Genomic DNA, 15,455 nt, shown 5'->3' with positions numbered 1-15,455 from the left:
ACTTATAACATTTAAAAATAGTATATTTATTAGAAATAACAGAATTATTTGAACTTGGCATGATTCCTTACTTATAAGTACATCCAAAGTAGTCACTGAAAGTTTGGAATCAGAATTTCAGAATTTTTAACAGGAAATCTGACTTATATAAGCAATTAGGCTTATTTACAATCATTAGGTACATAATTCCCTGAATCCTTACAATATAAAGAAAAAAAAGCATGGCAATGTTTGGACAGTTAGTAGACCTGGGTTAGTTTTCTTCTTTATTTCTGTTTTTGATATATTTAACATTCACCAAATCTTGATTTCTAAACATACTGAAATGAGGCATCATAGTTTCTAATCATTGTTCAGTAAATGTCAGTCCCTGAAAGTCAGTCTGGGGAATAAAACTGGTGAATGTTAGCAGAGTAAAGCATACATATGTCAACATCTCAGAGATGTATACGACAATTTTAAATAACACAAAGAATAGATCTTTTAGGATGATAGTCTCCTTGATTATTTGAATGCATACTAGTTTATATACTCACATTAAGTTTTTTGACTACAGAACTTGACTCTGTTAGCGAGCAAATTTAGGGCTTGTTTTATATCTCTGTTTCTCAAGCTGTAGATAAAAGGGTTCAGCATGGGGGTGACTATCATGTACATCACAGAAGCAATTATATCTTTATTATTTGTGGCAGACGAGGAGGATAAAAAATAAACTTTAAGAATGGTTCCATAGAATAAAGACACAACAAGGAGATGGGAACCACAGGTAGAAAGGACCTTGAAGAATTTCTTAGCAGAGGGATTCCTCAGAACAGTGGCCCATATGCAGATATAAGTGCCCAAGATAATGATGAATGGCAGATAAAAATAAATCCCCCCGACAATGTACATGACCTGGTGATTGAGTGAAACGTCTGAGCAGCTTACTTCCAGGACGGGAATGATTTCACAGAAGAAATGGGGAATGGTAACATCAGCACAGAAAGAAACTCTAGCTAAAAGGAGGGTGTGCAACAAAGAGTAGAAGCAACTAACAATCAAGGATGTTGATACTAGAGCAACGCATCGCTCCTGCCTCATGATGGTGTTGTAGTGGAGCGGCTGACAGATGGCCACATACCTGTCATACGCCATCACTGAAAGAAGGAAATTTTCAAAACAACCAAAGAGTATTAAAAAAAACACCTGAGAAATGCACCCTGCATAGGGGATAGACTTGTGATTCGTCTTCATGTCCATCAACATTTTGGGGACTGTGACAGATGATAACGACACATCATTGAAGGCCAAGACACTGAGGAAGAAGTACATAGGTGTGTGGAGACGAGAGTCCATCCGGATGAGCAAGATGATGAGCAGGTTCCCCAACACTGTGGTCAGGTACATGAGCAGGAAGAGGATGAAGAAATAACCTTGTTGTTCTGGTGGAACAGGGAGCCCCTGGAGGAGAAATTCAGAAACTCTGGACTCATTCTCTCTCATCATGCTGCCTTTGACTTCGCTGGAGATAAAAGAAAGAGGGAAATAATGTATGGGGAGAGTGAGTAGTGTAACATCATTGTAAGCCAACTTTATGTGAGACTATTAAATTTTAACTAATCACATGTGGTTACATGAACCACAGTTTGTACCATTCAGGTTCCAGTGGTACATTACACTCTAACATCAGTAGTAAAATTTCATTTTGAAAGACAATGTTGTTTTTGAAACACAAAATTGTTTTTATTATTTCATCTTTTCTAACATAAGTGGATCAACATGGAATGAATCATGCTAAGTGAAATACATCAGAATGAGAGGAACAGACATAGAATAACTGCACGCACTTGAAGAATATAAAATAACAGAAGGGGAGACTAACACTCAATCAATGATAATAGAGATTAGGGCCAGAAGGTTTGCTCCACAGCTTGGATGTTGACCTCACTTGCTGGGGGAAAAGGTAGCTGGGGTAGAGAAGGGACCACGAAGTGTATGACGCTTGGAGGCTCACTCCGGGTGAGAGATATGTGCTGAGAGTAGACTATAGACCATACATGATGGCCACTTAGTACCTGTATTGAAAACCATAACTCTGAATAGGAGAGAGAGAGTAAAAGGGAATGTGCCTGCCAGAGGCAGGTGGGGAGGAATGCAGAGGGGGTGGCAGGAGGGACACTGGGAACATTGTTGGTGGAGAATGGGCACTGGTTGAGGGATGAGTACTCGATCATTGTAGGACTGAAGTATAATCATAAAAGTTCGTGAGTCTGTAACTTTATGTCATTGTGATTCATTAAGAACATTTTTTGGTTTAATTTTTTCCTCTTTTTAAAGATTTATTTCATTTTATTTACAAGTTTTAATTGATTTACTGTTATTGATTTCAATGCATAAAATGTTTTGTTTGGGCAATGATTAGGGGTTTTGCATTCAGGAGTTACAGAGTACACTGGCTGTGCACACAGGAATTTCTCCTGGTGGTGCTCAGGAGACCATATGGGATGACAGGGATTAAACCCAGGCTGGAGTTGAGCAAGGCAGAAGGCCTACCCATTGTACTATCACTCATACCCTATGTATAAAATGTTTATAACAGCATATTTTTTCAGGATGCTACCCAAAGCACTAAGTTTAGAGTAGTTCAATAGGAATCAAAGGTCTCAGTGTAAGAGGAGTGCTCACCTTTGTATTATGTCATGGCAATCTAGTCTTTTCCCACAATTTTATGGAATTTTGAGCATTAGGACACATCTAAAACTTTCCCCCTTGAACAGCTAAAACTATCTACACTGGAATAGAATACAGTGAAGATTTCTAGATTATATTATTTATCAAATAGCACAGAGGGTAAGGCCTTTGCACTGCACGCTTCCGACCCAAGTTCAATTTCTTTGTCCCTTTCAGAGAGCCTGGCAAATACTGTGAGTATCTCGCCCGCATGATTGAGGCTGGAAAGCTTCCCGTGGCATATTTGATATGCCAAAAACAGTAACAGCAAGTCTCACAACGGAGACATTACTGGTGCATGCTCAAGCAAATCGTTGAACAATGGGATGACAATGCTACATTGCTGTTTATCAAAGATACTATATCTCCTGATAACAGTGGCCCATTAAGTTTCAAAATCATATAAGTTATTGGACATCAACTTACCGAATAGCAGGCAGTATTTTGAAGGTATTACATATATTTTAAAAATTTCTCCAAAGTATGAATTCAGCACTATATTATTTTCCTAATTATGAATAACAAAAGATAAATTATCTAAAGTTGCTTTGTTCCATTACTCATAAATAGAACAGGTAAAATTTCAATTTATATTCAGTGAGAAGCTTTATCCTACTCATTTGTGTAGCTTTTCAACTCGTCATTATTTAGGATGACCACAATTGTGTATGATATCACTTTAGATTTCAAAACATATCAGCTTAGATAACTTCAATTCATGCAGTGTTTCAAACACTTTATTTCCAATAAATACATTTTGAGACTTTATGGTTTACATGGCATATTGTATTGCCCTTATTATCACAGGTGTGAAAAAGTAATTTCAAATTTGGGTCATTTAGGTTTGTCACATAGACTCTAGGTTTAATATTTCTTTGGAAATCTAGTCTAAGAGTGGGATTATGAAACAGTGTTGTGGAGGTAATCTTTTTTTAAAAATTGAAGAACGGTTATATAGACAGTTATAAAGTTGTTCATGATTTGCTTTCTGTCATTTAAAGTTCCAACACCAGTCCCTTCAGCAGTGTGGAAGAAGAGTGTAGGACTCTTTCTCCTATGGTCTGAGTTTCCCTTCCAACCTACACCATTTCCTTTTGGGTCGTAGGTTCTGCAGTAAAGATAATGAAATTATCAAAGTAGGTAAAGATTATGCCTTTACCTACTTTCCGCTCTCAGTTCCTTTCCAAAATGATCATTCCCAACTATAATTGTCATGTTTGTCTCTTCTCTATCCTAACTGCTCTACAACAACCCCCATGCCATCCCCCAAAGATGGCCCTTTCTTGTGGCAAGTTTATGGAGGAATCTTGACTGCCTTTTGTATTCATGTACTGGGGAAAGACAACAAATATTCTACTCCAAAGATCTATGAATTGCTAGGGGCATGGATCCTCTCTTTTAATGAACTCTAAAGTGTGTACTATCTTATCATTGATTTATGAATTATGATACAGTATCATTGTGTAGAGGCTAAGAAAAAAGAAATCAGATAAAGGACTAGCAAATCACCCAAGAAACTTAACTCACACGAAATTTAAAAGATAATTGGTCAATGACCAGAAGCTGGGGTTCAAGCTGTAGTAGCAAAATATGAAAGGGAGTTCATGTTGGCTTGTACTCTCTAGACTTCTACCTGGACTGCACTTGGTAGAGGAGAAATAAGAATGTCTAAGTAAAAACACTTGATTTAAAGAAACACAATAAAATATGTCTTGATTACACTGATTACCTGACAAGTCTGGTGTGTACTGATGTTGTACATAGTACAATTTTATTCTCAAATAGCATTGTGATCAAGGATTAGTTCCTCTTTCGTTACCAGTAGGAAACCGAACCTTAGGAAATTCAAACAGGTGTTCATGCTGATGTTTAGACCTCTCCTGATGAACTGAGCCATTGGTGTCCTAGGAATTAGTGTGTGATACGCTATCACAGGTAAAAAAGCACATAAGACCATATGCTCAATGCAATATAATAGCCACTACTGACAGAGTCTTAAGGTAGCTGTGGATGAGGCACACAGTCTGCCTTTAGTTCACAGACCACAATTAACATACTACCTGCCAATAAGACATCATATATTACTCACAAACACATTAACCATAGTGTTACACATGAAGATAATCAATAAACAAAATGAAATATTGCATATTGCAGCATCCCTCAGATTACTCAAGGGATTCCAAACTTCCTCAAGCTTGATTTCAAGTTTCTTCCCCTATGCTGGTCATGGGTCTATTAAATAAATTTTACTTCATAGTGAGCACACATCTGTCTACTCTGATGCTGCAATGTCTTCACTAAACTCTGTTATTTGTGTAAAAGAACAGAATATGGAAGTGATTAAAGGAGAGTAATATTTTTGATAGTTGATGATGAGACCCCAAACCACACTAGGAACTGCTCTGCATCTTCATAATGGTAGTTTATATGGTACATGTGGTCTGATTGGAGGGACAATCATTATAAGTCCTTTGCACATCTCTGTCTTCTAAGTCTCTCTCTCTCCCTCTATCTCTCTTATCTCTTTTAAAGATCTATATTGTAAGTTAAATGTCACACATATAGAGACACCAACTTTGAAGAAATATTCATATATCCACATTGCCCATGGAGGGATCCACACATAGCGCTGAACAGTAAATGCATTTACAGACCTCTAAGCACATGAGACACACTTTGCTCACCTTGAAACCAGCTCATTCCAACCTCAGCAATTCTTGTTAGCTTAGCAAATTCTGACCTTGTATCCAATTAAAATTCTGATCAGCTTCTGTCCTAGAACCCAGGAAAAAATGAACAAGAGGTAAGCATCTGTGAATCCATAAACACCTGGTCTATCTGTGCCGGTCCTTGACTCCAAGAAATAAGAATAGTACTTTATAAACATAGAGAAGGCTAAGTGAAAGGTCCCTAAGCTCCTAGTTAAGGAGAAAGTAGGATAATTGCGCCAGTCCAGTGAGACTTTGGGGAGAGACTTCTGTGTGGACTGGAGACTCTGAGCCTGTGAAGCCACCTGAGAGTGACCGAGGTATCAGGGGCATCCTGGCAGTTGTTTGCCTGCCCAGAGTTCCAGCTGGAGGGAGGAATACTGAGATATGCTCCAACTTCAATGCAGGCAATGTCTTTCCAGACAGGACTGGATGCCAGATTCTGTTGGCCATTTACTCCTGGTTCTCAATAAGTCAAGTGACTTCTCTCAGCTCTGTCTCTGAAGCTATAAAATTCAAATTAATTTTGCATGCCATTGAATCTTTGATAGAATTTACTTAGATGATTCATGTCACACACACAGATATTCAATGCATGTCCACTGTGTGTCATTAATTTTATTTATTACACCAAGTGAAGAATACATTTATAAGTATTAATTGGATAAATTATAAGCATTTATAGGCACAGGATACTTTATTAATATATTATTTATAATTGGGCTGGAGCGATAGCACAGTGGTTGGGCTTTCGCTTTTCACGTTCTAACCCGTTTTTGATTCCTCTGCCCCTCTCGGAGAGCCCAGCAAGCTACTGAGAGTATGGAGACCACACGGCAGAGCCTGGAAAGCTACCCGTGCAATTGGATATGCCAAAAACAATAACAATAAGTTTTTCAATTAGAGACGTTACTGGTGCCCACTCGAACAAATCGATGAGCAATGGGATGACAGTGACATTGGTTATTTATTATCACAAACGTACCTAAATTGTTCAAACAAGACATCACAATATTGTGATGCAGTTTTCAGTATGTCAGTCAGAAGAATATTTCTTCTATAACATATTAGCATGCACCTATATTTATAGGGAACTGGACTCCATTAAGAGATTTCAGAGAAGAGCTTATATGCACACTGTCTTTCATAAGTTTTCCTTTAACATTTCTTGTACCACTCAATCTTCCCCTCAAATTGATATTACATACATATTCTGCCATATATATTTCTCTGGACTAGAGCCATTACCTACTGATTCCACAAGATGTCAAAGGAACGCCTGGCTGCACACCTACGATATGTTCGTACTTCTTCCGCAAGACCCTAAACGAATGGTTTGATGCTCTTCATGTTCCTGGAGTGAGCAGACACCATTGGGCTACACTAGCGTGCTACAGGGATGAATGGAGACATTACTGATGCCCGCTCGAGCAAAATGATGAGCAAGGGTATGAGTAGAGATATAAGAGATTCTGCCTTTTTATGACCCACATTGTTTTTCATGACCATACTTTAGGGCAGAGTGTGTGCATTTAATTCTCCTCTCCTCCCCCACTCAGAGACTAGCACTGGGCCCTCCCTATCACTCCCCTCCCATAGCTAATATTATGTTCAATGGTTAAAAGATTCTTTCTGAGATCAAAAGAAGGCAAGGATGCCCACAATTTCCACTCAATATCCACAGTATCTCCAATACTCCATAAAATTGGGAGTACTAGATGCAACAATTATGCAGCAAAAATAAATTAAAAATTGTAAATTTAAAATAAATAAATTATCCTAATTTTTCAGATGAAATAATATAGTATGTAGAAAATATGAAGGATCCCATTTAAAAACTCTTAAAAACAGCAAAACACAGCAAGCGACAATCTGTAAAATCAATTCACAAAAACATGTTATATTGGGTGAGATAAGATGGAGCCATGGCATCTGCATTACTATGTTCATTTGCAGCACTGTTTACAATATCCAGAATCTGGAAAAAAAACAGAGGGCCCAAAACAGATGACTGGTTAAAGAAACTCTGGTACATCTACACAATGGAATACTATGTAGCTGTCAGAAAACAGGAAGTCATGAAATTTGCATATAAATGGATCAACATGGAAAGTATCATGTTGTGTGAAATGAGTCAGAAAGAAAGAGAGAGACATAGAAAGATTGCATTCATATGTGGAATATAATATAATTGAATAGTGCAAGTTTGCAATGATGCAATTCCTGGCAGATATTTCTCTGGACCTAGATACTAAAATACTAAAATACAGAAACCCAAAACCGTAAGGCCACTAGGTGCGGTCACTCGACCTCATATCTCTTCATTCTCAGCAATGGAAAACGAATTATCAAATGCTTCCTTTTCAGCAGGTCCAACTTTAGGGAGGAGACCATCCAAACAATAATAGTGACTTTTGTTGAAATATTGAATACAATCAAAGTGAAAGTAAAGTGAAATTTAACAGTTACACAGGCAAGGGGGGGCTAGGGGTGGTGGGGAGGGCTAGGGGTGTGGGGGGGGCTAGCGGTGTGTGGGAGAAACTTTGGTACATCTACACAATTGAATACTATGCAGCTGTTAGAAATAAGTCATGAAATTTGTGTATAAGTGGTTAACATAGAGAGTATTATGCTAAGTGAAATGAGTCAGTAAGTAAGGGACAGACAGAGAAGAACTGCACCCACTTGTGGAATATAAAATAACAAAAGAGAGACTAACACCCAAGGATAGTAGAGATTAGGACCAGGAGTGTTGCTCCATGGCATGGAAGCCAGCCTCAGATAGTGGGGGAAAATGCAGCTGACATAGAGAAGGGAACACCAAGTAAAGGATGATTGGAGGGTCCGCTCGGGATGAGAGATGTGTGCTAAAGTAGACTATATAATGAATATGATTGCCATTTAATAACTGTATTGCGAACCACAACACCCAAAAGGAAAGAAAGAGTAAAATGCAGTGCGCACTACCACAGAGGCACAGGGATGGGGTGGGGGTGGTGGGAGGGATACTGGGAACATTGGTGTTGGAGATGGGCACTGGTGGAAGGATGGGTACTTGATTATTGTATGGTTGAAATGTAAGCACGTCGTAAGTTTGTAAATCTGTAACTGTACCTCAGGTGATTCATTATAAATAGATAAATAAATAAATCAGATATTCTGCAGAAATTTCCCTGGACTTAGTTACTAAAATATTAAAATACAGAAATCTAAAACCTCATATCTTTTCATTCTAAGCAATGGAAAACAAATTATCAAATGTTTCCTTTTTAGCAGGTCTGATTTTGGGAGGGAAACTCCAAACAATAATAATGAGTTTTTTTGTGGAAATATTGAATGTAATCAAAGTAAAGAGAAAGTAAAGTGAAAGTTATCAGCAACACAGAGGGAAGGGGGCGGGGGTGGGAGTGGAAGTATACTGGGGTTCTTGGTGGTGGAATATGTGCACTGGTGAAGGAATGAGTGTTCAGTCATTGCATAACTGAGATTTAAGCCTGAATGCTTTGTAACTTTCTACACGGTGATTCAATAAAAAAATAAACGAAATTTAAAATATCTAGTGATACAGAAGCTTCTTAGTTTAAGATAGTCCCATTTGTTTATCTCTGTTTCCATGTGGTCAGTGGCGAGTTATCTTTGAAGATACCTTTAGTTTCGGTGTCTTGAAGGTTTTTGCCGACCTTGTCTTCAGTGTACCTTATGGGCTCAGGTCTGATGTTGAGGTCTTTAATCCATTTTGTCTGACTTTTGTGCATGGTGTTAGTCCATTTTTTTGGACCAACTCGGAGTTCTTTGGCACCACTGGGGCACGTGGGAAGATGCCGTCATTGACAACATCAATGAAGAATACGATAAACTGGTTCAGCACTTACATTACTGCGTGAAGAATGCCGAGAGTGGGAAAGGCACAAATAGATGCCTGTCTCCGCAAACTCTCGAGCTCATTTGCCAATGTAGTTTGCGTGAACCACATGCAACCACAAGCAAAGGTCCAAGCTCACAAAGCTGTGCACAAAAGCGATAAAGGAAGACCTCAAAGAGAGAACAACAGTTTGGCCAATGTGGCAGAAGCCGGATAAATAGTCCCAATGCTCGCTTGTCCTTAGTCAACTACAAGACCAAGATTACTCCCCTCCAACACCATTATGGATCTATCATATTTTCCAGGAGGCTAATGAAGAGTACTATTCATGATTTCTACTCGGATCTCTTTGACAGCCATATCCACCTGCCAGCAAACCAAATTCTGCAGGATGGATATGTCATTCCCAATGTCCTCCCTTCTGAAATCTGACTCGCCATTTCATTGGTAAGCACCGTGTTGGGATAAGGTCAAACCCGAACACCTGAATAATCTGCCACCAGTACTCATCAATACAGTGGCTAAGCTCTTCACATGCTACCTGTCCATATGCAAGGTTCCGTCCCAGTGGAAAACCAGCAGGACCGTTCTGTTGTACAAGAAGGGATACATCCAAGACATGGCAACTAAGGTCTATCCGCCTGTTGTCCTGTCTACAAGTTTTTCACTTGTGTAGTTCTGAATAGAATAGGCAGAACACTAGATGAAGGACAACCAAGCGAGCAAGCCGGGTTCCGAAAAGGATTCAGCACGATCGAACATATCCACATAGTAACCAAGCTCATTGAATTTTCGCGAGAGTTCAAGATGCCGCTTTGTCTAACCTTTATCGATTTAAGAAGGCCTTTGGTTATGATGAGACTGAAGCTGTCATCAAGCCCTAGCCAAAAGGGCATTCAGACTCATTACATCAAGACGCTCTGTGAGCTGTATGATGGATTCACCACCAGGATCTCCCCATTCTACGAGGAAGTGATCATTGACATAAAGAGAGGGGTTCGGCAGGGTGATACCATTTCACCGAAACTCTTCAGTGCCACCCACGAGAACATCATGTGATGACTGGAATGGGAAGAAATAGGAGAGAAGATAGACATTCGGCAACTACACCACCTCCACTTCACTGATGATATCATTCTAATAACACCAAACATTAGCCAAGCTGCACAAATGCCAACCGACTCTGACCGCGAATGTGGAAAGGTCGGGCTGCAGCTGAATCTCACCAAAACAATGTTCATGAAAAATGAAAAAGTCTCTGAATTTCCATTTTCTCTCAATGGAACAAACATCTGCTGCAGCTATGTGTACCTGGGTCAAGAACTCAACATGAGGATCTACTTGGCACCAGAACTGCGCAGGAGGAAGAGAGCAGGGTGGAAAGCCTTCAAGAGCATCAAAAAAGTGGTTAAGAGGACAAAGAACCTCTGCCTTCAAGCACATCTGTTCGACTCCATCGTTCTCCCTGCACTAACATACGCCTCAGAGACCTGGGGCCTGTGAAAATAGGATGAGAAGGCTATTCGGGTCTCCCAAAGAGGAATCAAAAGAGCTATGCTTGGAGTATCATGTTTCACTCAAGTGACAGAAGGAATCCAGAGTTCCAACCTCTATCAATGATCAATAATCAGGGACACTGTCTCATTTGCCAAGGCATCAAAAAAATCATATGGGTTGAACACGTGATGTGATTCAAAGACGACCAGTGGACTAGAGCTGTTACCGACTGGATTCCATGGGATGTCAAAAGACCGAGTAGCCACTCACCTACGAGATGGTCATACATTTTAGTCAAACACTGAATGAATGGTTTGAGGCCCTTCCTCTTCCTGGAGCAAGCAGATGCTATTGGGCTACACTAGCACAAGACTGGGATGAGTGGAGTAGTTACTGGTGCCTGCTCTATCAAATTGAAGATCAACAGGATAACAGGTGATACACGTGATACAATGATATAAATATGACATTTTTCAGATGTATTTTTCGTGTTAAGGTATAAATTTAGTTTATATCTATCCGTGTGTTGACACATGTTGACCTATGTGTTGACCTATGTGTGTTGTATTATATTTTCAAAGCAACATGTTCTTATAAAATGAGGAATGTTTCCAAGGTCAAGACAATTTGGAAAAATTGAGATTAACTTCACGCAAAGCCTTTCTCTGCTTTTATTTTTTCTCTGGAGAAGCTCATGTAATCTACTAACACAGCTCTCTCTCTCCTTCAATCTCTCTCTCTCTCTTTCTCGCTTCCTTACTCTTCTCTTTTCCCCCCTTATGTTTCTATAAGTAGCCTGGTTTAAATGAAACTTTGTTCAATAAATATATATATATCATATATAAGGTATAGTAAGAAATTTGCACAAATAAAAAAATATATGTAATTTTACACAAACACCCACATGACACATAACTTTTCCAGTCTCAAATAATATGGTTTTTCATTCCTTCCACATGAATTTTCATAGTACTGAGTAATCATAAACGAAGAGAATACATAGACAAAGTGAAAACATTGAAGGTGTGTGTCATGTTGAACTTATTTCACACACACTAACTCTACACATACTCACATATATCCATTGTCATGACCATTGTAGTTTTTCATTGTAACTACCATATGCATCAAGATATAAAACACTTCTAACATTTAAAAATAATATATTTATTAGAAATAACAGAACTATTTGAACTTGGCATGATTCCTTACTTAAAAGTACATCCAAAGTAGTCATTGAAAGATTTGAATGGGAATTTCAAAATTTTTTAACAGTAAATCTGATTTATATAAGCAATTAGTTTTTTCTGACAATCTTTAGATACATAATTTCCTGCATCCTTACAATATAAAGGGAAAAAAAAACGTGGCACTGCTAGGAGAGTTAGTAGACTTAGGTTAGTTTTCTTCTTTATTCCTGTTTCTGGTAACTTTACTATTCTCCAAATTCCAAGTTCTACACATACTGAAGTAAGGCATCATAGTTTCTGATCATTGTCCAGTAAATGTCAGTCCCTAAAAGTCAGTCTGGGGAATAAAACTAGTGAATGTTAGCATAGTGAAGCATAAACATGTCAATATCTCAGAGATGTTTATAAACACTATTTCAACTGAATGCAAAGAATAGATCTTTTAAGACGGTAGTTTCCTTGGTTATTTGAATGCACACTAGTTAATATACTCATATTAAGATTTTTGACTACAGAACTTGACTCTGTTAGCCAGCAAATTAAGGGCTTGTTTTATATCTCTGTTTCTCAAGCTGTAGATAAAAGGGTTCAGCATGGGGGTGACTATCATGTACATCACAGAAGCAATTATATCTTTATTATTTGAGGAAGAGGAGGAGGATAAAAAATAAACTTTAAGAATGGTTCCATAGAATATAGACACAACAAGGAGATGGGAACCACAGGTGGAAAGGACCTTGAAGAATTTCTTAGCAGAGGGATTCCTCAAGCCAACGGTCCATATGCGGATATAAGTGCCCAAAATACTGATGAATGGCAGATAAAAATATATCCCTCCCAGAATGTAAATGACCTGGTGATTGAGTGAAACGTCCGAACAGCTTATCTCCAGGATGGGAATGATTTCACAGAAGAAGTGGGGGATGGTAACATTGGTGCAGAAGGAAACTCTGGCCAAAAGGAGGGCCTGCAACAATGAGTAGAAGAAACTGAGGATCCAGGATGTTGCTAATAGAGCAATGCATCGCTCCTGCCTCATGATGGTGGTGTAGTGGAGTGGCTGACAGATGGCCACATATCTGTCATACGCCATCACTGTAAGAAGGAAGTTTTCAAAACAACCAACGAGTATTAAAAAAAACACCTGAGAAATGCACCCTGCATAGGGGATAGATTTGTGACTCGTCTTCATATCCATCAACATTTTGGGGGCAGTGACAGATGAGAAAATCACATCATCAAAGGCCAAGACACTGAGGAAGAAGTACATGGGCGTGTGGAGGCGAATGTCGATCCGGATGAGCAGGATTATGAGCAGGTTCCCCAACACTGTGGTCAGGTACATGAGCAGGAATAGGATAAAGAACAAACCCTGATGTTCTGGTGGAAGAGGGAGCCCCTGGAGAAGAAATTCAGAAACTCTGGTCTCATTCTTTCTCATCATTCTGCTTTTGTTTTTTCTAGAGATAAAAGAAAGAGGGAAATAATGTATGGAGAGTGAGTATTGTAACGTCTTAGTAGAGCCAACTATATGTGAGAGTATTAAATTTTAATGAATCACATGTGGTTATATGAACCACAGTTCTTATTCCGGATGAGAGATATGTGCTGAGAGTACACCATAGACTAAAGTTGATGGCCACCTAGTTCCTGTATTGAAAACCGTAACACTGAATAGGAGAGAGAGTAAAAGGAAAATTTCCTGACAGAGGCAGGTGTGGGGAAGAATTGGGAGGGGGTGGTAGGAGGGATACTAAGAACATTAGTGGTGGAGAATGGGCACTGGTGGAGGGTTGGGTACTCGATCATTGTAGGACTGATACATAATCATGAAAGTTTGTAAGTCTGTAACTTGACCTTATTGTGGTTCATTAAGAGTTTTTTGGTTTAATTTCATTTTTTCCTCTTTTTAAAGATTTATTTTATTTTATTTACAAGTTTTAATTGATGTACTTTTATTAATTTCAATACATAAAATGTTTTGTTTGGGTAATACTCAGGGGGTTTGCATTCAGGAGTTACTGAGTGCGCTGGCTTTGCACACAGGAATTTCTCCTGTTGATGGTCAGGAGACCATATGGGATGACAGGGATTAAACCCAGGCCTTAGTTGAGCAAGGCAAAAGGTCTACCCATTATACTGTCACTCATACCCAATATATAAAATACTTAGAAAAACATAATTTTTTAGGATGCTACACAAAGCACTAAGTTTATAGTAGTTCAATAGGAATGAAAGTTCTCAGTGTAAGAGAAGTGCTCACCTTTGTATTATGTCATGGTATTCTAGTCTTTTCCCATGATTTTATGGAAATTTGGGCATTAGAACACATCTAAAACTTTCCCCTTGAACTGCTAAAACTATTTACACTGGAATAGAATACAGTGAAAATTTCTTCATCAAATTATTTATCAAATAGCACAGCGGGTAAGGCCTTTGTGTTGCATGCGGCCTGCCTGAGTTCGATTCCTCTGTCCCTTTCAGAGAGCCCGGCAAGCTACCAAGAGAATCTCTCCTGCATGGCAGAGCTGGGAGAGCTACCTGTGGTATAATCTATATGCCAAAAAAGTAACAAGTCTCACAATAGAGACGTTACTGGTGCCTGCTCGAACAAATCAATGACACAGGGATGGCAATGCTACAGTGCTGTCTATCAAAGATATTATATCTCCTGATAACAGTGGCCCATTAACTTTCAAAATCATATAAAATATTGGCCATCAACTTACCCAATATCAGGTATTATATTGTGGGCATTACATATACCTTAAAAATCTTCACCAAAGTATGAATTCAGCACTATATTATTTTTTCTAAGTATGAAGAACAAAAGATAAATTATCTAAAGTTGCAGAGTATCATCACTCATAAATAAAACAGGTAAAATTGCAATTTATACACAGTAAAAATCTGTTCCTACACATTATGTGTCACTTCTCAACTCGTCATTTAGGATAACCACATATGTATGTGATATCACTCTAGATTTCCAAAAGTATTAGCTTAGATAACTTCAATTCATGCAGTGCTTTCAAACACTTTATTTGAAATAAATACATTTTGAGATTTTATGGTTTACATGGCATGTTATATTGCTCTTCCTATTACAGGTATGAAAAATAATTTCAAATTGGGGTCATGTAGGTTTGTTATGTAGACTCAATGTTTAATATTTCTTTGGAAATTTAGTCTGAGGGTGGGATTATAAAACATACTGCTGTGGAGGTAATATTTTTTAATTGAAGAACAGTGATATAGACAGTTATAAAGTTGCTCATGATTTGGTTTCTGTAATATAATGTTCCAACACCAGTCCCTTCAGCAGTGTGGAGGTATAGTGTAGGACTATTAATGGTCGGAATGTCCCTCCCAACCTACATCATTACTTATTGGGCCTTAGGTTATGCAATAAAGATAATGAAAGATTATCAAAGCAGGTAAAGATTATGCTTCTACCTACTTTCAACACTCAGTCCCTGTCCAAAA

At 38.5% G+C, this 15,455-nt stretch overlaps 1 protein-coding gene across 1 annotated transcript; it reads right to left on the bottom strand.

The window, feature by feature from the left end:
• Positions 1-537: 537 nt before the first annotated feature.
• LOC101542415 (olfactory receptor 1J4-like) lies at positions 538-13,413 on the bottom strand. Its single transcript, XM_004613536.3, has 3 exons — positions 12,919-13,413; positions 5,397-5,407; positions 538-1,477 (listed from the first exon to the last, which is right to left on the bottom strand). Exons 1-3 carry the CDS (start codon positions 13,411-13,413, stop codon positions 538-540), a joined length of 1,446 nt encoding a protein of 481 aa, XP_004613593.3.
• Positions 13,414-15,455: the final 2,042 nt, after the last annotated feature.

Source organism: Sorex araneus, chromosome 1 (assembly GCF_027595985.1).
Source record: "Sorex araneus isolate mSorAra2 chromosome 1, mSorAra2.pri, whole genome shotgun sequence".
In the NCBI taxonomy this organism is placed as follows: Eukaryota; Metazoa; Chordata; class Mammalia; order Eulipotyphla; family Soricidae; genus Sorex; species Sorex araneus.
Note: the sequence above shows the minus strand (reverse complement) of the source record. Positions and strands in the feature narration are given on the sequence as shown.

Coding starts and splice junctions, on each gene's coding strand:
- LOC101542415 (XM_004613536.3), bottom strand. CDS start 13,413: ATGATGAGAAAGAATGAGACCAGAGTTTCTGAATTTCTTCTCCAGGGG.